Source organism: Chionomys nivalis, chromosome 10, assembly GCF_950005125.1.
Source record: "Chionomys nivalis chromosome 10, mChiNiv1.1, whole genome shotgun sequence".
Taxonomy (NCBI): Eukaryota; Metazoa; Chordata; class Mammalia; order Rodentia; family Cricetidae; genus Chionomys; species Chionomys nivalis.
In genome coordinates this window covers 43,437,392-43,462,788 of record NC_080095.1, presented here as the reverse complement: position 1 = coordinate 43,462,788, position 25,397 = coordinate 43,437,392, and the positions used below count along the sequence as shown (strand labels likewise).

Sequence of the window (25,397 nt, the reverse complement as noted above, 5' to 3'; positions counted from 1 at the left end):
TAGTGTGTGAATGCAAGGGTTCACACACTCCAGCACTCGTGTGGAACTCAGAAGACAATCTTGGCTGTTGGCCATCTTCTATCTTGTCTGACACAGGATCTCATTATTGTTTTTCTACTGTGTATGCTAGGTTAGCTGGCCTGCCAACTCTCAGGGATTCTCCTGTCTCCATCTTCCATCTCCACACAGGAGCGCTGGGATTACAGGTGCTCATCTTTCGTGTTCTGAGGATTCAAACTCAGTTTCTCGCCGTGGCACAGCAGACATGCTTACTCACTGAGCCATCCCCTTGGTTCCAGCATTCCTGAGATAGCATGGACTTGCCTGGACCTTGGTAATACCTAGGCAAAAGTTCCAATATCGCCAGTTTTGATAATTATTGGGCAAACAAAGCTTCAAAAGATAAAGAGTCAAAACAGGGATTCTTCCCAAGATCACTCAGCTTCTGTCCAAGTTCCTGAAGGTGTCAAAATCAGTTCCCAGAATGACTTTGCAATTAGTGAGGCCTTAGTAAGAGTTGGGTTGTTGCTGTGTTGGGATTTGAAAGTTGGAATTGGAAAGCACTCATTCTTGACTCAATGAAGCAAGTCCTTTGAAAAGCTTTTTTCATTTCTAGGTCTCAAGGTTTGGTCAGGACCTTCATAGTCTTTACTTGTAAGTTGAGACTAGCGCCATAATGGGTTTACAGGAAATGCTCTGCCCCATGTGTACTTCTGATGATAATGTTTAGGAGCAAGTGCTCTAGAAGGTACAAGGCTCTGTCTGGTTCTACTATTTCATAAATTCAAGCGAGGACTCATCCCAGTGACCAGGGTCTAGCATGCTCATTAATCACAGTCATCCAGAGATCCCGGTAACCTGATCCCCTCAGTAGTGTCTCCTGAAGATGTTGTTCATCATCACACTGCTGTACCAGCCTTGCTTATTGAACACACATCATGAAACCAGAACATTGCGAGGCATCCCAATAAGTTCTGGAAGAAAGATATTCCTATTTTATCAGTGAGAGAGTTACATCATAGGTAATAAAATGTTTCTTACTCGTGTGGTTAAGTCAGCAGAGAAGTTGGGCTTCTGACCAAAAGCATACAGAGTCCATAGTTTCTCAATTCCATAGCTCTGCTACCTCTGGTTATAAAATCACTGTTTAAAGCACCATGGATCAGGTGACTGTACGGCAATAGAGTAACATGCTTTGGGCTTGCTATTCTATAGTAAAGAAAGAGTAAAGGATTGAACCATACAGAGGCCAACGTGCAAAGGGATAGATAGAAACATACTTGTTTACCAAAGCCAAGGCACACATACACATGTGCACGTAGCACAGGAGGGGAGAGGGATGGGGCAGAGGGAGGGAGGGAAAGAGAGAGGAAGAGGGGGGAATGAGAGAGAGGGAGGGAGAGAAAGAGAAGGAGGAAGGGAGGGAGAGAGGGGGAGTTTTAAGAAGGTGTAGTCATACTACAGATGAATAACTGATGATTAAGAGAATGAGTAAATTGGGGACCAATTTCTGATCTCCCCAAACTAACTTTCTATGACACTGAAAGACAAATATTGACTGTGAATTCCCCCAAAATCTAGCCAACTACAGGGAATTGTGTGGATTTTATGTCATCTAATGTCTGACAATGAACACATGCCAACAAGACCATGAACATGTGTGAAACTTCACCAAGTTTATCTTCCCAGTAAGAGCCTGGCTTTCCTTGTAGGTATGAATACTATCGTAGATCATGTAGAAATGATTAGTATTCTCCAGAAGGCATGGGCTTTTACTTATGTTAACGAATGATTATCCTTCCTAGTAAAAAAAGTCTCAACAGTGTTCTGACAAACCAATTTCTCAAAGGCTATTACAATTTAGGAGTCAGTTTCCCTTGCCCTATTCTTTTAGCAAGTGATAATATGACCAACACTCAGTGCCTACATTTGGGTTCAGAAGATCTTAGATCTGGAAGGACATGTATAATAATCTGACCCTGCCTCCAGACAAGGAAAATATTGTTATTGTCACACTTTATATGCGTGTTTCAGTCAGTTACTAAGTGACTTGTCCAAAGTCAAAAGAGACGGAGGAAACACAACAGTAGAATCTCTTGGGCCACCCAGCTGTTGCCAGCAGAATTGAAACTTTTTAGATGGTCCCATGGCTGCCCAATGGGCAGACCAAAGAGGAAATTCTTCAAGAACACCTTTCCTGGGCCTTGGATCCCCCTTTCCATGAGACCCTTCCCTCCCTTTCCTTCTGCTTTCTGAATGATTCCATTTCTCCCGAATAGAAGTCCCAGGTTCTGGGAGCAGTTTTCCATCCCCCTTGATATCTCTCCTTCGCAGCATCTCCTGCTGTGGAACAGTTGGTACTCGGAGGGTCCTTTTCTCATTGGCATCCTCATAAGCTTCCTTGAAAAGCTGACCCTGCTTCAAGCTAAGAAAGCCATTTTTTACTTTTTCAGTGTTATCTGTGCAACCAGAGATTCAGAATGCCCCATTTTCAGGAAGGATCAGTGAAGAGAGACAACAGAAGAACAGCCTCTCAAGTTCTGATGGGAGGGATGGGACAGCGGTAGAGAAACAGCGCAGGGGAGACGGGCTGTGAAACAGACGACCACACAGAAGACATGGTTTCTTTTGCCAGTCTCCTTCAGTGTCTAGGCAGAATTTGAAGCTTATACCGGACCCTAGAGGCAAAAGACAGTGGCCCTAAGACTTTTCCCTCTCCATGACATTTCCAGTACTCTGGTCATCAACTTGCCTCATTCAAGTTAGACAAGCCATGTTCCACAAAATAGCTTATGAATATCTAAAGACATTGCCAAGTTTCAATCAGCTTCTCAATTTCTAAATGGAAAGGGGAGTGTCTGGAATCTGGCGACGCAGCACAACTGCAATGTGGTCCTGGGGAGAGATAAACCAGTGCCAATTGTTTCCTGGAGGATATTATGACCAGACTATTATTGCCCTAGAATAGTAAGTTTCCAAACTCATAACCCTTGGTACGGAGGAGAGAAGAGGGAGAAGCCTGTGTGCTTTCCCAGCTCTTGCTTGACGGCTAGCATTCTCCAGAATCTTATATAAACATCTATTGCCTCACTCCTCTGCCATGCATCGTCTTGAGTTTTGATGGACAAAACGTTCTGTGTGCTTAGATCTTGCCACAGGACTCTTTGTCTAGAAACAATTTAGAACGAGAAAACTTAAGGAGGGCTTGGGCACAGGCCCCGTCCAGTGGTGTCTGCTGATCCCGCATACCTGTGACGAAATCAAAGCTTGCGATTAACACAGACATAACAGAGTGATGGAAGGAGTTGTGTGGAAGTTCAGAGAGAGGCGGCGCAGGGTGGGCTGTGCGGGAAGGAAATACAGGAAGGTTACTTACACAGTTTCATCATTCTTGAACTCCAGCTCCCCATACGTATCCTCAAAGTCCTCACCACCACCCTTGGCCGTCCCTTCTACTGTCCTAAAAGGGACGATGACTGTGCCCCGGGCACCTGATGTCCTCAGAACCTTGACTTCCATAACGCCAATGCTCTCACTGACATGAATGGTATCACATTCAAAAGTGAAAATTCCTGCATGATCATCGTCCAAGATGGTCACTGTGGCCACACAAGGGGAGGCCAGGACAGCCCGAGGCAAGGGAAGACTATTGAGCATGGCTGGGGGCATCCCTTCCTCCAGCTGCTCCTCTTCCACACGGACATTGCTCAGCCTCACAAAGAAGTGCTCGTCCTCTTCAAAAATGTCATCGTCAATGATGCCCACCGAGAACTCCTTCTGGGTCTCACCTGGCTTCAGAACCACCGTGCCCTCTGTGAACTCATAGTCGGCCCCGGCATTGGCAGAGCCATCCTCTGTTTTGTAGTCCACGTACATGGTCTTGGACACGTCCCCTCCTTTCCTCACCACCGTCAGGAGGACAGCTCCACAGTTCTCCAGGCACTGGTAGGAACACGGGTCGAAGAAGACCTTGGAGGCGAAGTCCTCGGGCTCATCCGTGTGCACCTCACTCATGCTGGAGGTCTTCTTGGCCTGTTCGGCCGCATGTTTCTTAAGTATATTGCCTGCACCCGTCATCATGCGGGTGGCTTGGATGCGGTAGAAAGCGCGGCTCTTCTGTTGGTGGGAAAGAGCATAGTAATTGGCCATCTCCACCAGCTGATCTAAGTCCTTCTCTGGGTGTTTTTGTTTCAGATCCTTAAGAATCCGGATCATCTCCCTGCGAGACTCATCTACCTCCTTCCCTTCCAAGGGGACCAGGCTCCCATCTAGGAAGTGAGAATTCATCATTTTCCCATCCATCTCAATGCCCTTAGGGTGCTCGCCCTCTGTCTCAATGATAATTCCTCGGTGTTTATCTGTGCGGTATTTTTTGTGCATGTATTTGTAGAAGAGCAGCCGCTTATCTGCTGCCCAAGCCAGCAGGACACACACTGGAAAGAAGAAGAGGGTAAGGAGGCCTTCCCACACCTGGACCACACCAGGAGAGAAGACTGCCAGGATCATGTAGAGCCAGATATAGGCAAAGATGCTCCAAGCAGCAGTGACGAAGAAGACTCGCAGGTGCTTGATCTTCCGGGTCTCCCCGTCCGGGATCACATAGACGCAGATACCAATGATGATGAACATGTTGAAGGCTGCACTGCCGACGATGGTGGATGGTCCCAGGTCACCAGCAATGAACCCGTGACCACACACCTCAATCAGAGACAAGAGAATCTCTGGAGCAGACGAGCCCAGGGCCATCAGGGTCAAATTGGAAACAGTTTCATTCCAGACCCGAATTGTAGTTGTGCTGGTCTCTCCGTTAGGCTTTTTGATAGTCACTTCCCTCTCCTGGGAGGTGATAACTTCAATCGACGCCATGAAGCGGTCAGCAATGATAGACACCCCAAGAAACATGTATATCAGGGCCACAAAATAGACAATGACCCTGGCAATCTTATCCCCAAGAGAAGGGTTCTCTGGGTACCAGATTGGCAGGATAACCCCCTCCTTGCAGTCCGATGACCCCGAACAGGACTCATTGTTCTGGCCTGCACTGGGCACATCCCCCGAGTCACCGGCCTCTGCGCGAAGACCATTCAGGAAGAGCACAAAAGTAACCAGCCCAAAATGGAGGAAGGCAGAGGTGAGAGGCTGCAACCGTAACCACGCCATACACAAGACTTAGCTTCCTGCTCCACCACAGCACCAAGGGTCCTCCTGACAGGCCCGAGACCTAGAAAAAAAAATCAGAGAGGCAGGAAAAGACATGAGAAAAATGGGGTCAACAAATGGCAGGTTCCCACCAACACAAATGGATGGTTCACCTCGATTGACATATGGCACTGGCATATGGGGCTGTCTCTCACTTGGAAAACTGGATGTCAATGGAAGACACGAATAGCTTCTCTGGCCTCAAAAACCATCTGGCGGAGACTCGGTGGCAGAATGGTTTGAAATAGCTGGCAAGGCTAGGAGTGGAAACCCAAATGACACCCCCTAGTCCTGAGTTGTAGCTCCCCTTGTCCCTAGAATAAACTTCAAAGAGGTCCTTGTGCCCTGAGTCTTTTTTCCCACTTGTACTGTTGCTACAAATCTCAGTCTTCCTTGCCTTGCTTCCGTACTCAAGAACCTTGCAAAGCACGGGTTTGCAAGCGCATGTGCTGAATTGAGGTGTGTTTTTAATGGGCTGGTCCCTGGGATAGAACACCTTGTTCTGTGTGTAATTGAGCTCTTGTGGGTAAAAGCTCCTTCCTCAAATACAAACCTTCTGGAGGCAGCCAGGGATCTTTGAGGCTCCTTGTAAAAATAATAAAATTAATTTCATAGTGACCTCTGTCTGCACCGTAGCTAAACTGAAACTCTGCAAAGTGTGCCTCCGACTGTGCCTCTGGCTCACCTATCAAACCGTGTGCAGGACAGGCTATGGATCATTCAGCTGCGGAATTCTGAGGGAAAACATGAAAAGGGCCAATAAGTAGACACTGTTACTAATAAAACATGTGAACAGTTCTCATAAACACGTCTGTAAAGACGTGAAGCATATTTGGGGAAGGCACGCGGCCTTATCTGTTGGGCTCAAAGCACTGCGTGGTGGCCCCGTTGAAGAGACCAGAAGGACACTCAGCGTTTTCAATAGAGGCGACTTCATTTGCGGCTGTAAGTCCTTCTGCTCTATGGCTCACTCAGACAGAACAGGGATGGAAACAACCAAGCCCGAGTTTTTATAGGCAAGCCATCCACTTCCCCTGGCTGCTAAAACCCTGTAGAGTGTGGTTAGTGATGCGTGGACGTGGGCTTCCAGTTATACAACGCCTCAGAGGCGTCAAGGTCCTCATCTTCTACAAGGGCTGTTTTTTCTCCAGTGGTTCTCACTTCTGAAAGCATTGCTCCCACCTACCCAGTTATCTGTGCAGGTAACAGGTGTTCGTCTGCAAGCAGCCTCTCCCTCCTTCTCTGTGTCCAGTCCCGCACTGAATCCTGTTAGCTCTCTTTCTGGTCTTCACCACCACCACCCTCAAGGTCCAAGCCACCATTGTCCCCTATCCAATGGACCTGCTACAGTGACCTTCTAATTAAAAGCCCTACTCCAACTCTTGCCAGAGAATAAATCTCAATTCTGCTTTCCTCTTTTAGCCACAGTACTATTGGGATTCTGGGACGAGAACCAAGGACCCCACACCTGTTAGACAAGAACCCTACCACTAAACAATGTTTCTAGTCAAGCATAGTCATCAAACAGCCCCCCTGCTCTCCACACACATAAAACCACAGATTTAAGTGTCTCACTCCCCCCCTAGCTGAAGATCGTCCATAGTTTCTTCTTGCTCTTGGTATAAATCCTTGATTCCCTACCATGACCAGCAAAAAAAAAAAAAAAAAAGCCCTGTGGGAGCTATATCCTTCCTTATCTTCCTCTTCATCCTCTGTCATTATCTCGCTACAATTCAGTAATGCCCTTCCTTCATTTCTCCCTGATTATATAAGCTAGTATCTACCTCAGGCCCTTTGCACATGCCATTATTCATGCCTGGAAGGAGAGTTTCCTCTTTGTACCTTCCAATCCTAACAACACTCTGTACCAACCCAGTATCACTTTCTCAAACAAAAAAAAAATGTCCTTTGACTGCTTAAAATGGTCAGTGCTCTCTGTTATCTCCTCCATTGGAGTCTTTCTCTCTATGGCATTTTAAATGCTCTGAAGTTGTATGTTTATTTTCTAGTATTGGATGATTAATGTCTTATCCATTAAGCTGTGCTCACATAAGAGCAAGGCCTGGATCTCCCCTGTTTACTGTGGAATCCTGAGTAGGTGTTAGCAGGGTTTCGTAAATGCGCACTTTTGAAATGGATAAATGTAGTCACCAAAAAAAGCCTCCCGAGAGATCAATCAGCCTTCTTCAAAAACTATTTTATGATCTAAATTATAGTTAATTGCTTTGGAAATATATAAAGATCTCATAGACGAATCATGAGTCAATTTTAGAGGTTGTGTAGGCTCTCTTTAAATTCCTAAAACTCACTGACAGAAACTCCCCCAGTACAAAGATATCCAGCTATATCTAACTACAAAGGTCTTCCTTCCAGAGAGCGATAGATGACCTCCCCTTCATATTACCCAGAATAGCAGCCCAAGGCTGGGGTCCACACTAATCCAGGAACTGAGCATCATCACCATAACAGTGGCTTGGGGTCTTTGTCCTTGACCTCACGGGGAAGATAAGAGGTCATGAGATAACTATTCGGGAGCAGAGTGCTTGAAGATGTTCAGCATCGCATCCAAAGCTTGAAAATGGTCTTGGAGCTGTGGTGTGCACAGAGATCCCCATTCACAAATCTGATCCTCATTTGCCCTTGAGAATTGCGGACAAGGGAGGATCTTGCGTACTAGCCTCCACTTTGAAAGCTCCTGACTTGGTGTATTCTCATAGGCGCCGTGCAGGAAGAGATGCAGGTGGGCCCAGCTGAAGCAGTTTTTTAATCAAGAGCCCATGGGGTGAATGAAGGTGGCATCCCCAAGCGGGTAGCCATCCACAGACGTGGGGCATCATGGAGGTAGCTGTTCTGCTCAGCAGGGTAGAGTCATGGTCTTAGTTATTCCTCAGTCCTGCAGACAGACTGGCTCCAGGCTGTCATGGGGAATGCCCTGTCACGGGACTAGACTTGGAGGCTGAGAAAACAGGCAAGCTGAAGGCAAGAATAAAAGGAAAAAGCAGGAAGGCGACTGGCTAGGAAGCACTCACACCAGTGTTTGGCGCTGAAGGAAGAAACTCTGAGTGCCTGCTTTCTCTTTCTGTGCTCCGAAACCCAGAAATAGATTCTGGCTGCAGTGTTGTTAGACTGTAAGGGACAAATCCACTTACAAAGTCAATTGTCTTTTTATTTAATGCCATTGTTCCAGGCCCAAATACAAACTGAGGCAGATTCTAATCTTTCAGGGTGTCTCCTTACCCTTTTAAAGACCCAGACCCAGGGATAGGGCTCAGCTTGAAAAAGATATTAACAGCAATTGCTATTGCTAAGCATTTACTACACGCATCATGCTATTTGTAATTTTTATAACAACCCTATAAAGTTAGTAAAATTTTTATTTCTTTTTTTTATATTTTTGGGAAAATGTCTTATTTCAATCATTTACTCAAAATTTAAGCCAAAAGAAATCATTAATAGAGCCAAAATATACAGGGAAATGACATAAAGTGTACAGTTTTAAGCCACTCGATTTTACCAAAAGGTTCAATTTTGTTGTAGAACATGAATGGCTCCAGTCAGCTTCCAGTCTGATGCAGACTTGGGATCAATGTGACTGTGTGGTTGTACCCACAGAGGAGACACTAGCCATTTGGCAGAGCTTCGGAGTCCCCAGGCTCAGGGCTACACTGGCTGCCTGCTTCTGTCACCCACCTGAATATTCTCCTCATCATTCAACTTGACAAATATTGACAAATGCCTGTAATTTGCCACGACATGCCAGTGGGAAAAATGAAAAACGAGACGCAGTGTTTGCCCGCCAAGGTACACTTGAGTAGGAGGAGAAAGAGACACAAAAATAGACAGTTTCCCTACAAAGTGTGGGGGCAAGGGCAGAAGGCTCTGGGTACTCGGGGAGGGCGCTGAGCCAGCGTGGGACTCGGGGAGGCAGTTCTGAAGGAGATGATCCCTGAAATAGGTCTTCAAGCATGAGTGAGCTTTAAAAAAAAAAGAAGAAGAAAATCAAGAAAGCAAGAAGAGCATTCCAGTCAAAGAGAACAGCCCCGGCAAAGACATGGAGACTTGAGACAGGCTGCTGTGTGCCTTGGATTTACAGGAAAGAGAGCATGGGGAAGAGAAGCCAGAAGAAGAAGCCGGATGGCAGGGGCGTGTCCATTCACTATAGGTCTTCCATGGCAGGCTGAGAAGATGGAATTTGATCCTAAGACAAGGAAAACCAATGATGGGATTCTAAACAGAAGAATAACACGATCTGATTTGTGTTTCAGAAAAATCCATTTCACCAAAGGCTTAGGATAGCTCTAAGGAAGAAAAGACTGGAAGAGGAAGATTAGTTCAAAATATGCTTGGGAGCAGAGCAGTTGCAGATAATAGGGGACTATGGCTTACTCCACACAGAGTGACCCCCCTGCTCCCCTTCTACCCCTTTAGCAGAACACATGTCCTGGCTTCATCCACGACCTCCTGTCTCCTTCCTGGTTTATTCTCCTAATTCACTCCCCCTCACCCCCCAGGGCCTTCTGCAAGGTGTCTGTGTCCTCAGCGGTAGCTCCCGACATCTTTTAATATTGCTGGCAAATTTAATTAAAATCACTGTTCCTCTGCTCGTCCAGATCATTAATAAAACAATGCCACCAGGCCAGACTGAGCAATTCTCCCTCCTGCTACGCCCTCCACTTTCTCCAATGGGAACAGAGCTTAGGGCCTGTCACCAGCCTCAGTAGAGTCATTCTGCTCTGCTTCTAAATCCAGGCCCCCCTGCACAGGCGTCACAGCCAATTGACATTAAAGTTATAGATGCATCCCCGGCTGCACTTGCTCTGACATGTCATCTGGATGCAAGCACACTGCAGAGCTTCCTGGGTTTCCTCTGCCCACCTCAGGAGATGTTTGTGCAGAGTCCTTGCAGGTCCTCAACTCCCTGCTCTGTCTAAGGGGTATGGCAGACAGATGTGTCTTCAGATGCTCACCCTGTTCTGTCTAAGGGGCATGGCAGACAGATGTGACTTCGGATGCTCTGGTAGTTCGACTAATGCAATTAGAATCTGGATCCATGGAGGAAAACATGATGATGCTCAATGCTTTTCTTGCATTATTTCTTGTCTTACCAGGGAAGGAGGCATGATCATATCCATTCTAAAGATGGCACGTTCAAGCTCAGAAAGGTTAAGTCATTTGACCAACATCACAGTTACTAAGGGGAATGGTAGGCACCTGAATTTTGGAAGTCTGCGTCAGGAACACATCATATTAGGTCCCAGGTTTGAGCAAGAGCCCAGAGAGAATAAAGTTGAGTCCTGGATACAGAGGCTTCCCTCCACCACCCCCACAAGCCTGCAGGTCCTACATGCTCCAAGGCAGCTTGAAACAAAATAGTAAGCCTTGAATTTGAAAGTAAGAGGCAAGATTGATTCACGGTTGTGTCTCAGTGAGTGGGAGACCCTGAGAAGTCCGTGATGCTCTTAGGGGCAATACCCGCATTATCCCTAAATCTCGGGTTGGGTTTGACAGTGTTTACAGTTATTCAACACAAGGATGCTTTGATTATCCAGAAGGGACGTATTCAAGTTAGATCAGCCCAGAGCAGTAGGAAAGCCAGGCTTGGAGTTCAGATTCCCAAGCAGAGCTCAGAGGATAAAGAATAAGCCAAGGGAGGGTGGTAGGGAGAAGAGGATAAGACAAGGTCAAGGAGAGTTTTCATTCTGGATTTACCAAAAGCCTCTTGGATTGAGTCCATTTTGTAAGCAACTGTTCCTTGTCCATTTAGGGACAGACACTGTACTTCTGACTGGGGTACAGCCATGGATGAGTTATAACTCATAGAGTTTATCTTCTGATGAATACAGTTACATCCTGGGAAGTCATTGATGCCCTTCTCTTGCTGTGCTGCTCTGAGCACTCAGGTAGGTGGCTCTAAGGTGGTGACATGGGGAGCGGATGAAGTGCAGTAGAACTTTAAAATAATGTGGACAGTCTTACAGTGACACAGGAAGTCATATTGCACAGCCCTCCCTCTTCCAGTCTCATACAAATGCCATCTTTTGCCTTCTCTTAACCCTCACACGTTTTAATGACACCTGAACCATGTGACGATGTCATGGAACCCTGTCAATATTTTCCAGGAAACCCCACACATAAGAAAGTCCATAGACAGAGCAGAGCTTCAGTCTACTCGGACTATATACGAAGCATGGACTTGGGAATGACAATAAAATCGAGCCTCTATTAAGAACCCATTCGATGGCTGGCATCGTGCTAGGCACTTCCGTGTCTTCTGTTTAACACCTCACAGTGCCACAGTGAGACAGACGTTGTTCTGTGTTCTAGAGAAGAAGATATGGGGGCTCAGCCAATTCATAATGGACTTCACAGGAGGTCCATTGGCCAAGAAGTGACATATCTGAGCTTTGAAACTCAGAATTTCAACTGCAAAGTCTGCTTCTAAGCCCCAGGGAATGAAAGCTTGTTGGACAAGTAGGATAGCAAACTGGGGTCCAAGACACTCCACTCCTTCTGGGAAGCCTTTCCTAGCGACGCCCCCCTCCTCTACTTCAGAAATGAGTTATTCGATTTCTTAATACATTGATCCACACAGAAGATCATTGACACTGCCCTGGGATTATTTGTGAAAGGCCACAACATCCACACTTTTCTGGCAGTTCCATGAGAGATTTCAACTCAATGTAGAGAAGAGTTTGTGGCTTAAGTTTTTAAAAATGTACTTATTTTTGTGTGTATGAGTGTTTTGTCTACAACGTATATCTGTGCACCGCATGCATGAAGCACCTATAAAGGCCAGAAAAGAGCATCAGATCCCTTGGAATTGGAGTTATAGACTGTGTGGATCTTCCATGTGGGTGCTGGAAACCAAACCTAGATGCTCTGCCAAAGTAGCCAATGATATTGGTTACCGAGCAATCTATCCGTCCTCTTGTTTGAGATTTAGATGAGTGACTATTCTCAATGAAAAACCACTGATAGGAGTCAAGAAGTTAAACTTGGGTATCTTTTTTCCTTATAGCATCCCATGATTTAAAGATACTACAATTTACTAAACTTACAAAATCCAGAGAATCTGTGGAGTTGCCAATAGGGAGAATGGGCCAGAGACCCGGGAAGATTGGGCCTCTGTTTAGGTTAAAGGAATCTCCATCTTCACGTCCTCCCTCAGCTGGAGACAGTGATGAAGGAAGTCCACATTCTAGAGACGTCTGTGTGCCAGAATAACCTGGGATCCCCGAAAAGAGTGGACGTCTAGGTTCCACTTCCGCTCTCATTTTAGGCTTCCTAGGATTAGAGCCTAAATGTTTGTGTTCTTACCAAGATCCTCCATTGATATTCAAGATACTGCTAGGTTTGAGAATCTTGGGAAAGAAAACCAGGATCTGACTACATATGCTTCTCGGGGATTTCAACCATTAAGGATTTTCCTGGGCCAGAAGGACTTCCGTTGCATCATGACCTACAAGTGACTGCAATGAAGCCTTGCTGGGCAAGACTCCCACCCTCAGGGACTCCCGTGTTCTTTCGTGCAGTGCCAAGGACAGCATTCTCTATCACATAAGGATATTTTCCCCTTGGGTTGTTCTCTCTAAGCTTGCCGTGTTATGCTAGTACTGAGGATATATAGAACTAGAGTGCTCTTCCCTTACAGGGAAGCTGCTCTTCTGGTTTCAGCCAAACAGATTTCTAGTTATTTTTCCTTTCGGTGATGACAGCACAGGCCATCTCTAGTTTCTGTGACCTTTTTGTTCATTCGTTCATTCATTCGCTCTCCAACCGGTGCTTGTGTGAAGCTCTGTGTGCAAGTGACACAGGTTGACGCACTGTGAGAGGTTACTCTGAACGTTTGTTCTAAACGTATTTTTCCCCACAAACACACAAAAAGCCAATTCTAAGAGGGGTTAGAGATTTTTTATCATATTTCTGTATCCCCAGTACCTAAATCAGTGTCTAGCATATAGTAGATACTCAGTAGATTTATTGAATGGATGCACAGAAGAAAATTAGTAAGAATGATTTCCACTGATTTCCCCCACCCTTGGCAGCGTTCGACTGGAGGATGGAGAACCATCTGTTGGGGATGCTGTGAGCAAAGATTTTCAAATTTGAGTAAGACGAACAAAAATATCATCCTTCTTGAGAAGCACACATTGCATTGGGGAAAAGTGACAGAAAACTGAGTAATTAGGACAAAACAAGAATCATATGTGGAAGGACATACAATGATGTGGCAAGGAAGTTTGAAGAAGAAAGGGTTAGACTGGCATGGGGGCCACTGGGGCCTGTTCTGTGACCCAGCTAACATATCTACGGCTTGAAAACTGAATGGTAGCTAGTTAGGCGAAAGCTGGTGTACTGTCAACATGGACAAGAGGAAACCCAACTTAGAAGGAATTTGTGGAACTCAAGATGCGCAATGTGCATTTAGAGAAAGTGCTGTGGCAGAGGGCATCTGAGATCAGCTGTGGAATTAGGTGAGAAATCTCTAGAAGGCCTTGAATGCCTCACCAAAGAATTTAGGCATCACTTTGGAAAATATGAGGAGCAATATAAGCTGAAAGTTTTTTAAACAGAGGAGAGATAGGATTAAGATTTTCTTTTGGACAAACAGTCTGAAGTGATGGCAACATGGAACCCCCCCCCCCAGGATGAACAAAAGCAGAGCCTGCTGTTTAAACTCTCTCAGCACTGGGGGGAAGGAGGGGGAGGAGAAACTAATGCTGAGGAAGCCATGGATTTCAGAGCTACCCAAGGTAGAATCAGTCGAAGTGGGAGAACGGGGACAACAAGGTGACAGACAAAGAAAGGATTGAAGGGTCACAGCAAGCTCATCACACTGGCATCTTCTGTATCACACTGGTCCTCCAACGAACGTTCCTTCTGCTTCAGAGATCCAGGACCACAGAAAGGGGAGCTGGAGGAATCGTCACAAAGGATCCAAGTCACACGACTACATAGCTCAGGACTTTATGGAACACTGGACAAACAAAATAAGACCAGCAAGAGTTCTACATGGTTCCCCCGCCCCAAGGAAGAGTGCAGGGAGTCCTTGGGATCCAATCAAGACACTAGTGTGCTCCTCGGTTTAGTGGAGGTGAAGGCTTTTGTTGATTCAGTAGCCTGACGGAGTGTCCCTGTCTCCACGCCCAATGATTACACAGAAGTGTACACAGGACAATATCTAAATTCAAGCAAGAGGTCTGGGAACTTAAAATCACTAGCTGAGAACATTAGAGAAGGGGTGGGATTAGAGATCTCCTGTTTGTCAAAAAATAAGAACATAATTCCTGTAGAGGGAACGGTGCCTTTGAAAGCATCACTCCCAGGAAATAGTGCTATGGGGAATTTTTAATTTTTTTTTTTAGTTTTGAAAGATACAAAGTTTTAAGATTAATGCAAACCCAAGTTTGAGTACAAGGAAGCTTTATTCCATTCATTGACTCCCTGGTGGCGGGGGGAGTTGGGAGGTTGGGGTGGTGATGGTAGTGGTGATGGTGATGGTTCTTATCTGCTGAGTACTTATTGTGTTCCCATAAAACTCATAGGTTCTTTGAAGTGGTGCTGCCTGTGTGTGCTCTCAGATTTACTGAGTGTAAATACGGGTCACACTCTGGCCTAACTTCTGTCCAGTCAGAATTGCGTATCTCGCCTTGACTACTAAGACATCTGCCAGTCTTGCCCCAATTTATATTCTGCTCTCCACAAGATAGTTTTTTTCCCGAGACAGGGCCTTGTTGTGCAGCCCATGCTCATTTTGAACTTGCTATCCTGCTTCCGCCTTCTGGGTGCTGGGATTACAGGCTAGTGCTACCAAAACCAACTAGAAAAAAAAAAAAAAAAAAAACCTACCTACCAAAGAGATCATACCATTCCTTGCATCTCAGCAATTCTGGACACTCCGTTCCTCTTCTAACTGCTAATTGTCTGTCTTTACCTGTTGTTGACATGCTTTGCAGCCCCACTAAGATAAAGTTAGCTAATGATTCTGGCTATGGGTCTCTCAACCATATCCACATGAGTCCCCTTTTCATTCCATTCTGGTCCCCAATGGCACTTTCCTTCACAGACTCTTTGGCCCTTCTCCAGGACTCTCTGCCATGTCATTTTCATGTCTTTCAGAGCACATATCACTTGCTGAACACATTGTTGCTTTTGTCTATTTATTTTTTGGCTTACCAAGAAATAAAAATTCTATCTGGGCAAGAAATGTGCTTCAGACTAGAGACTGGAATGTGGAGGGCTCAATACATATTTATTGAATGAATGAAGAATGACCATAGAATTAAATGACTAGGACACCATGTATTTTGAGACTTCAAGCTTCCCAATGGCCCATAGGGAGAGAAGTAAATGGTTAGCTAAAATCCTCAGAAAACAGCAAGTTCTGTTCCTTTAGAAGAACCATGTGGTATGAGAGCATTGTCTACAGTCCAATCAGCTCAGTTCTTCCCCTCAGCTTGAGTGCTCTTACCCACATCTGCCTCTTGTTTGGGAGGATATGAGCATGAGAACCAGTATTGACCCTGAATCATTCATTCAACAGAGATTTAGCTAGTCAATGTGCCAAGAGTTTACAAAGGCCTTCTCACTTGCATGGTCTCCTTTTATTTTTAATGTTGGGTTTGATCACACAGATGAAGAAATTGGTGTTCAGTCAACCGTCAAGATTTCTACACCGATAAGCATGGAGCCAAGAGCGAACTTTTCTACGCTGACTACAGAAGTCTCCTTCCACCCAGCCTGCTGGTGTATGTCAGATGAGGAAGGGCCAAAGAAAAGCAATCCCTGAACTGAGAGAACATCGGGGCAGCAGGCAGAGGTGTGAGAAACATCCACATCTACCTAGATGTTGCTCTTCCTCCTGTCCCTGGCTGTGACACAGAGACCACCTCTAGACTCTACGGTTGACATGACTCAACGTCAATGCAAGAGTGCTGGCATCCTTCTGACCTGTGGCTGAGGGAAGCTGGGAATTGCTGTCTTTTTACACAGGTTTTCCTTAGACCGTTCTCCCATGGTTTGATTCATTTTAATGTCACTTCATTTATCTTAAGTTTTAAAATGTTGAAATAGGGAATTCAATCATATCATTGCCTAAATGAAAAACAAATGGGGTCTGGCAAGCCATCAGAGTCGTCTCTCTGAGACAGAGCTGGGGGCTTCTCTCATACCATCAACTCCAGTGGTGTGCGGACCTGCCTCCGTTTCACAGAGAGCATCTTCTAGCTGCTGCTGTCGTTGAAGCTGCTCTCTCTCTCTCTCTCTCTCTCTCTCTCATTCTCTCTCTCTTTCTCCTCCCTTCATGATTCCCCTCAAGTTTACTCCCCCTTTAGTTCCTTCTGAGGAGCAAGAAGGCACAGCCACAAGGTGGTTCCCTGCCTGGCTAGGGAGGGAGTATAACCGGTATGGGTCATGTGGGCGGAGCTTTTGGTAGGCCCCTAGACACAGTGTTTGTATTGAATTCTTATTTTAACATATTTTTTTCTAGGGGAAAGTGTTGCTGAGGTTGAAACAGGAGAGTTGGAGCAATTGGAGGCCCAGAGCACTGCCAGTCATTCTGAGAAAGCCGTTGAGCATTGCAGTAGAAGGCCACTAGGGACTGCACACCGAGGAAGGTCAACTGAGTATCACTGAGTATATCCAATTCCTGAAACTGATGGACATCTTGTTTCAGACAATGTGCAAGTGGCTGGACGTAAGGCAGAGGCATGCAGAGCTAGAGGCGCACGCTCCAGGAACATCCTGGAGTAATAGCACCAGGAAAGACCGCCAAGGGATGGTGGAGAAAGGGAGAAATGGGAAGGGGGTAGATTCTTTGAGAAGACGTAGACGAGGGACCATAGGAGAGCTCAACCCACCAGAAGCCCAGCAAGGAAAGGTCTAAGGAGCTAATGGTCCACATTATCTGATGAAAGTGAGAATGGAGAGAGAGACAGACAGACAGACAGACAGAGAGACAGAGACAGAGAGAGAGAGACAGAGACAGAGGCAGAGAGACAGAGAGAGAGAGCTCCCTAGAGTCTGGAGAGCGGGAGGTCCTGGAGTAGAAGGTGAAAAGCAGAAACGATGAGCAATGGAGCAATAAGGAAATAGAATAATGATCACTGTACAATTTCAATACTTTAATCAAGGTCAGATGGGGAGGGGGTGGTGGGAGGGGAAAGTGGACATGCGACACTCTTTTTAGAGCAGGACACTCTTTTTAGTGGAGAGACAGGATTCAGTGTTCAAGGAGCAAGCGACTCCAGATAAGAGAAGGATTCCTGTTTTGCAAGAGAGCGGTTGCTCTTCAGGAAAGGAGAGGGGTCCTAAGGGTAGTGACAGGGTTGGAGGAGAAGCCGAGTGGAGCCAACATGATACAGGGAAAGGGCCTGACTGCACCACACAGTCTTCATTCCCCTGGACAGTAAGGCCCTCTCCTCTCAAAGGATCTAGAAAGCACCACCTGGAAGCAGGGTAGACTTAGCTTCTAGTCCCTGCTTCCAGATTCAGTTACCACATGACCCAGTGCTCTTGCACAACCGGGCCACCTGATTTTGTCAAGCCAAGAAGCAGAGCAGCTCGTGCTCCTTGGCCTGCTCCATGCTATATCTAGGATGAAGCGAAGCGGTTTTCTTAGTAGGTGTGACTCTATAAAACAGCCAAGTATCCAGGATCCTGCGATTAGATTTAGCAACTCCCCCAAACTGTTCCTTCAAGAAGTCTGTCTTCATACACACATATCTAGAAGTCCTGCTCCAATGGTCTCTACAAATTCAATATAAATGTGAATCTGTCTCATCTTCCCGCTCTCCTTCTGGGGGTGGAAAGACTTTTATATCCTTAAAGACCTCTCCATCCTTCATCTTTCAGGGTTTGTCTTGCTTTGTAGCTCAGAGTACCAGGAAGTATGCCTTTTCCGTGCTGGAGCCGTTCCTCCTCCCTTCTAAGGCCTCTCCCCCAAGACTGCGTATATAATGTCTACTTGAGACATATATGGACAATCAAATATAAGCCAGCCTCACTGAAGAAAATCGTGGACCACCTTCCTCGAAAGGACATTCTAGGGCTGGAGATATTTAAAGGCTAGGCTCGCAACCAGAACTATAAGATCATTCTAGTTTGCACATAACCCCTCTCTCCATTCGCACACTTGGAGAGCTACAAAAGCTTCCCACTGGTCCTACATGCCAGTTCCAGCCAGTGTCTGCACATTGTATAAAACGCTAGTTTGCTCCTTCACTTCTGGAGTTAAAGCTTTCCTAAAGCCTCACTGGAAAATTCGGTGTGGTTCCTTAGCACAGAGTGCAAGCCCTTCGCGGTCTGACCCTACAGTTTCTCCGGCTTCATCCCCCTGCATCTCCGTGTCCAGGCATTTAGAAAAACCCCTCTCCACTTTAGATATCTCAAACACTGATTTTTTTGCTCAGCACTGTCTTCTGTTCCCCTCTATCCACTCACTGCTTCCACCAAAACTAACCTGAACCCATCCTTCCTTTCTGAGCTCAGCTGCCCTAAGAGGTAGCCTCCGGGCCCCGAGAAGAGGTGACAGTTTCTATTTACTTCCACTAATCTGACATTGCCCTTCAGGTAGCAGAAATCACTTTATACAGTATTTGACTCCTCATTGGTTGGTGTCCCTGCTAGCATGTGTGTTTATGAGGAAAGGAACCATTCCGTCTCGCATGCCTCTGCTACCTAGCTTATATCTGGCAGAGTAAGTGCTTCCTGAATGCTTGTTCAATAAAAGTCTCCCCGAAATATCAAGAGAAGGCTTTCTCTTTTGGAGAAAATATTTGAACCTTTAGGCAAAACAACCAGATTCGAGTGAAGGGAATTACTCCACCCTACTTATCAAACTTAGGACTGTGAGGAGAAACCAAGATGGTGACATCTCCCAAATCCTGATTGTGGGCAATGGCTGGACCAGACAAGGTGGGAAACAATGTCACACCACTGCCTACGAATGATACGCATCACTGTGAACAGAGATTATACAAAAGAACTACTTTGCGCAAGGAATAGAAGAGGGCTGGGGCACGGAGTCAGGGTGCCAGCTCATAGAGGGATCCAGAGCGAGGGGATTTTATTTTTTATAGTACTACAGATTAAACGATCATCCTAGTCAAGAGCTTTCCCACTTAGCTACAACCTTGTTTTACTGGCCCACACCCCCACACACCAATCTTTTTCATTGTTGTTGATGGGCTCTCACTAAATTGCCCAGGCAGGCCTTAAATTTGTAATCCTCCCGCTGAGGTTACAGACATATGCTGCCAGGCCTGGCTTGATTCTACAGACGAAACAAAGCCAACAACAACAAAACAGAGTTAGTTCGGAAACTTCCCTCTCTTCTCTGACCCAGAGTAGAAGACACCCACGGGGGCGAAGATGTAGCATAACCCTCTGGTTCCATTAGTTTAACAAAACAGTTACCAAGTGCCGGCTTCATGCCAGGCACAGGGTTAGGCCCTGGGGATGCATTGGGGATAAATGGCCAGTTATCCTTCCTGTCTTTGCAGGGCTCATTGTCCAGAGCTGCTCTCGGCGACACTCAGTTACATCAGTAAAATTGAGTTGCGTCTTAGATCACTTCAAAGTGATAGGTTCAGATTGTGGGTTGACGGAGTAAAGAAATCAAGCCTAGTCAGAAGGAATGGAAAGCTTTCTCCCATAAGGGGTGTTGAGGACTGGAGTGTGGAAGAACAATGGGCATTCCATGTAAAGGGACCTGCGCCATGGCCTTCTGGTCTTCATCAAATTAAGAAGGAACCACTACAGTCAGTTCCCAGTTATATGGGCTCTGTGCGATCTCCTTACACACACATACACACACACACACACACACGGTTCATTTATTTAAAGAAAGAGACATGTGTGAAGGACGGCTAATAAGAATGTAGATTGCAGTGCTAGCCCAGGGTGACTAGTCCCCATCCAGTCGCCAAAAGCTCTGGCCATCAACCATCCTCTTTTGCAACACTGCAAGGCCTGAGTTTAGGAACAGCTTCCTCTTACAGCTGGGTGAGCCAGACAGAGGCAGTTAGTTATGGGGGTGGGAAGATAGGGAGAAGGGCCAGCGGGGGTCATTTGTCCATACACAGTGAACTGACGCCCCTGTTTCAGGAAGATCGTGGCGCAGCAGCTATATTTGAAAACCGAGGTAAACAAGAGTTCAGCTCAATTGGACAGACAGAGCACAACAGCTGTGGAAGATTAATCACAGGAGCGCGGCTGCAAGTCACCAGGTCGCTGGAGGCCCGCAGGCTTCCCTTTTGGTACCCCACCAGAAGACCGGATGTGTTCCTATCATGTACCCACAAGCCTCCCCCTTTGGGGTTTCTTGGCCACCCAGGAGCTGGGCACCTGGCGCCCAGCTGCAGCCTGCATTTCTGATAAATTGCACCCAATTTCAATCTTTCTGCCTGGGAAACAAACCTTAGCACCAAAGGTTCAGAGGTTTGTTTTTAATTGCCAAAAGAGAAAGGGGGGGGAGGGCTAGGAGGCAGGCGGTGAGCGAGGAAATTTACAGCACTGCATTAAAGGCATTTGCTCTATTTAGCCCCCCCTCAACACTGTTAAAAATAAAACACAACGAATAAAAAGGAAAAAACTGCCTCCTCCCCGCCCCCCACCCCGCAAAGCCCCTCTAGCAAATCGTTTTCATCTCTGCCCCAGTGGCTCAGGTTCTCAGGGCAGGTCAGTCAGGGCCTGCAGAAGCAGGGCTAGCCTTAAAATGAGGGCGTGTGTGTGTGTGTGTGTGTGTGTGTGTGTGTGTGAGAGAGAGAGAGAGAGAGAGAGAGAGAGAGAGAGAGAGAGAGAGAGAGAGAGTTTGAGGGATTGATGGGAAGGGGGGCTTAGTCATATACTTTCACTTCTCTCCAGGGCCTGGGATCTCCCAGACCATGGGGGCTCCGAAATCTCAGGACTTAAGAGTCTCTCTTATCTTCTGCTTGGCCCAGGAGTCTGCGGGGTGGGGGTGGGGGTGGAGGAAGGAAAACGGGCGCGCTGGGGCTGCAGTTGCGGGCCGGCGCCAATGGAGCCCCAAGGTTGGTGTGCCCGTGTACGTGTACGGTGTGCGGTGGTGTGTGTGTGTGTGTGTGCGTGCGTGCGTGCGTGTATACCTGGGTTCGTGCCAAGCGAATAACGCGGTCCTCCTCCTAACCCCAGAACCGGTGGGCAGTCAGCCCCAGGAGCCCAACAAGCCCTGGCACCGGCAAGACACACGCACGCACGCACGCGTGCATACACACATACACACACACACATCTGGCAAGCAGATTCCCCCATTGAGATACCCCCTCCACTAAGTCAGGACAGGACTGTAGCCACGTTTCAAGTGCCATGGCTCACAGGCATCTCTGGAGGCAACCCAAGCACCCTCGCCTAGACACTCTGCGAGATCCTCCCCGCAACACCGCATACACAACGTACACTTTCCCGAGCTCCCTCCCCCACTTCTGGCACTAACCTACAGGAAGGCAGTGCATGCGAATGATCTTCAGAAATAACTTATGATTCTTCTCCACCAGGGACCCTCTTGGGGGTATCTTAAACCCCAGATCTTGGCGTCTTCTGCCTCTGCCGCCCACCGGGGGTGGGGGTGGGTTGTGGGCTCATTCCATTACTCACCGATTCCCCTCAGCCTCTGGAGCCCGATGGGCAAGTGAGGCGGGTTAGAAAGGTGCGCGATGCCCGAGCCGCCCGGCTCCTCACCGGCCGCAGCGGCTCATCGCCCCCGCGGGCTGCGGGCCGGCTGCAGCGGCGTCCAGGGCATGACAGTCCGCCGCGGCCACCCGCCGGAGCTCGTGGGCTGGCAGCTGTCAGGGGGCTGCGGGGCAACGCATCTGGAACTCGAGCGCCGGGGGGCCAGGGCTCAGGGCTCAGAGTGCGGACCCTCGGCGCCGAGCCAAGGAACACGGATGGCCCGAGAGTGGCCCGGGCAAGGCCCGGAGTCCCGGCCGCCTTCTCCTGGGGATCCCTGCGGGAGGGGCGGGACGGAGAGCAGCGCGGCGCGCCCTGGCGGCTCGGAGGGACCCCGGCGGGGGCTGGCTGCCGCGTCGCCCGGGCTTTCCCGAGGCTGGGAGCGCGCGACTCAACCTCGCCCGCCGTCACCGCGGGAGACGTCTCGGCCTCGCAGCGTGCAGAGGGGACGAGCGTAGGGGCCGGTTTCTGGGCGAGCCTAGAGCTTTGCCCATTAAGCCTCCGCAAGAAGCCAAATCAAAAAGCCAATCTCCAAGCCTCCAAACCCGACGTCACCCTATCAGCTGGGAGACAGCCACACCGAATGACAAGCCGCGCATATTTAGCCTGGCACACGGAGGGGAGACTTGCACAGCGCTTCGCGGCAGGCCAGGGACATCGGGCCGATCCTCGCGCACAGAGAGCCCCCAGAAGATCGAATGCGGACGCAAGCCCTACCCGGAGGCCACCCACCCAATCGTTGGGCCCTGGAGCTTGGAGCTTCGCGGCAGGCGGCAGATGCGAGAAGGCGACGCGTCCTGACCTGGATTCCCCAGAGTTGGAAGCTAGCAGGCGGGAGCTCAGCACCGGCTTTCCCCTTGTCCCCAGGAGACGCCGCCCGCAATTCCAAAATTAAGTCCCCTACAAACACATCTGTGGTTTTTAAATATAGCAGGGGACGATTACCCAGGCAGGGTCCACCCAGGCCTAGGGGAGGACTCAGGGAGATGGAGGTTGGCAGGGGGGCGCTCCTTTTTTTCTCCTCCTCCCCCATTTGCCGTTTATCCCCCTTCTCTTCTTGGTGCAGAACTCAGCCTGTCATTTTCTTAACCGAAGTCAAACAACAGCTTTGTAAGAGACGCTTTGGTGAGCGCTGCTATGTAGGATTTAGGGGTTTTTTTGAGGCTAAAAATAAAAGGGGGCTGCCTCTCAAATTGCTGCTTACTCTGGGCCTGGAGGCTGGAGTAGAGATGGCCCTTTGATGCAGCCACAGAGCTAGGGTTTGGGGCTTGGCTCGAGAGTAGTGTACACACACACAGCCTTAAATCAGACGCCTGTAATTTCTGTTCTATTTGTCAGGGGTGGTCCTGGTGGCAGGAGGCGTGGACAGACCACACCTAAGGATGGGGTTGCGTGTCCTCAGTTTATCGGTGTCCTCAGGCAGCTGTGAAGTGAGAGTAGTGACTGCCCCTTTGTAGATGGGACAGAAACCGTTCTCCAAAGCTTCCCCTGCTTGAGGCCAAGTATAGGGGTGAATCACAAGGCGTCATATCACAGGGCATCGTAACACCAGACATCAGCATCTCCTGAGCAGGGCCAGGGTTAGCACCAGCGCATTTGGTTGCATTATTTGATGGCATCCTCACAGGAGGGCAGGAAGCAAACTCGGTTACTTCTTGCACTTTTTTGTTGTTGATATTTTGTCTTGAAGACCGGAACCGGCTATCCCGAGGCTACGTGCAGCAGGCTGGGAATGAGGTGTAATGACAAGCAGCAGGTGTAATGCCACAACTTTTAGGTCCCTGCGACCCTGGAGATGTGCCTCTCCAACAGAGTTTGCTCCAAAAAGTTACCTGAGAATAAGAGTCAGAAAGCAGCTGAGCTTGGAAGGGAAAATACTCTTTTTGTCAGGCCCTTGATCAGTGTTTCTTTAGCAAGTCAGGAAGCAATCTGGCCCTGGATGGTTCGGTTGTTAGGAGTGCTTTCAAGCCCTTATGGGCCTTGAATGTGGAGGTTTTCTGGCTGAGACTCTGGCTTTGTTTGGTTTCAGTGACTCCCGAAGGGGTGAGGTATCCTATACACCAGGCAGCAGGATTTTACCCTGTGCTGTCTACATGGAGCGGTAGCCCTGCTCCGCGAAGCAGTTGCGGGGCGTCTGACTGGACTGCAGTGAAGACAGAGAGGGATGGAGGGTGTGCACCGTGGGACAGCTCTTAGGAAAGGTAATCCTTTCCCAAAAAATACCTCACATCCCTTATGAAAGTGACAGGTCCTGGGACTCAGTAATCTTCCTGGAATATGGCAATAACCAAGGGTACGCATAAAGAGCTGGGTGACAAGGATGTATGTGGTGGTACTTATAACAGGAGAAACCTGAAAATTTTCAACAAAATTGGTGGAATACATCACACTGCGGTGACACACTACCATATAAAATGCTGATGCGGCAGTCTGTGTATTGACGTGGGAAGGTTTCCATGATATATGAGACTGAGAAAAAGGCAGAAGGGGGGGAGGTGGGGAGAGAGAGAGAGGTGTGGCCGTGCCATGACAACATAAAAACACATAGAACATTTTAAGTGGCTATCCTTGGTGGTGGGATTTCTAGTGATTTTAAATTTATACACACACACTTTTTGAGGAATAAATTATGTACAATCAAACCACTTGCTTTAAGTACATAAGTTGATGTTTGTGGCAGTTTGGATCTTCAGTGCCCACCTCCCATGAAAGTTTACTTTTAAGGTTCTATTGAGAGGTTGATGCTTAGTGGGAAGTCTTTAGGTCTTAGAAACATACCTAAGATTGGGAGGGAGAGATGGGGAGGGAGCTCAGATGGTAAAGTATGTGTCATGCAATCATGAAGATCTGAGTTTGGATCCCCCAGAACCCATGTAAAAGCCAGGTATGGTGGCATATGCCTGTAATCCCAGTGCTGGACAGCAGGTAGGGTGCAGAGACGGGAGGGTCCCTGGAGTGGATTGGCCAACCAGGCCAGTCAAATCGGCATTTCCAGGTTCAGCGAGAGACCCTGTCTCAGAAAATAAGTTAGAGAGCATGCTCACATGCATGCACACATTCTCTCTCTCTCTCTCTCTCTCTCTCTCTCTCTCTCTCTCTCTCTCTCTCTCTCTCTCTCTCTCTCTCGTGTGTGCGCACACACACACACAGACACACACACCAGCAAACATATGCACATACAAGACCGTGAAGTTATATCTCTCTTTATATCTCTCTTTTCATTCCTAGCCATGAGGTAAACATTTTTGCTCTGCCACGTGCTCTGGCCATCACATGCTCCTGCCTTAGCAGACCCTAAGCAATTGCAACCCCACAGTCATGGGTTAGAGCTCCCAGAACCAACCTTTTCTCTTAGACACTTATGATAGCAATGCTACATTAACTTGCACAACAAGTCTGGTAAAAGTGTTCACAAGCAAAGCAACAACAAAATCAGGAACTGGATTGTCTCCCACGTCCAAAGCTCTCCCCAGCCCCTTGTGTGCACCCCTTCTCCACTCTACTGCTAGCTGATA

At 47.8% G+C, this 25,397-nt stretch overlaps 1 protein-coding gene across 5 annotated transcripts in view; it reads right to left on the bottom strand.

Moving 5' to 3' along the window:
* The window catches only part of Slc8a3 (solute carrier family 8 member A3), a 148,982-nt gene extending 126,240 nt beyond the window's left edge, over window positions 1–22,742 (bottom strand). For 4 of the 5 annotated variants that reach the window (XM_057782779.1, XM_057782775.1, XM_057782777.1 and 1 more), the window contains exons 1-2: window positions 21,811–22,406; window positions 3,377–5,221 (exon numbers count right to left, since the gene is read on the bottom strand). In XM_057782779.1, coding sequence (XP_057638762.1) covers window positions 3,377–5,160 — 1,784 coding nt within the window. In that variant the 5' untranslated portion in view covers window positions 5,161–5,221; window positions 21,811–22,406. Of the gene's footprint in view, window positions 1–3,376; window positions 5,222–21,810; window positions 22,407–22,684 lie in introns of those variants that run through there. The other variant, XM_057782776.1, reaches the window with a different exon arrangement.
* Window positions 22,743–25,397: the final 2,655 nt, after the last annotated feature.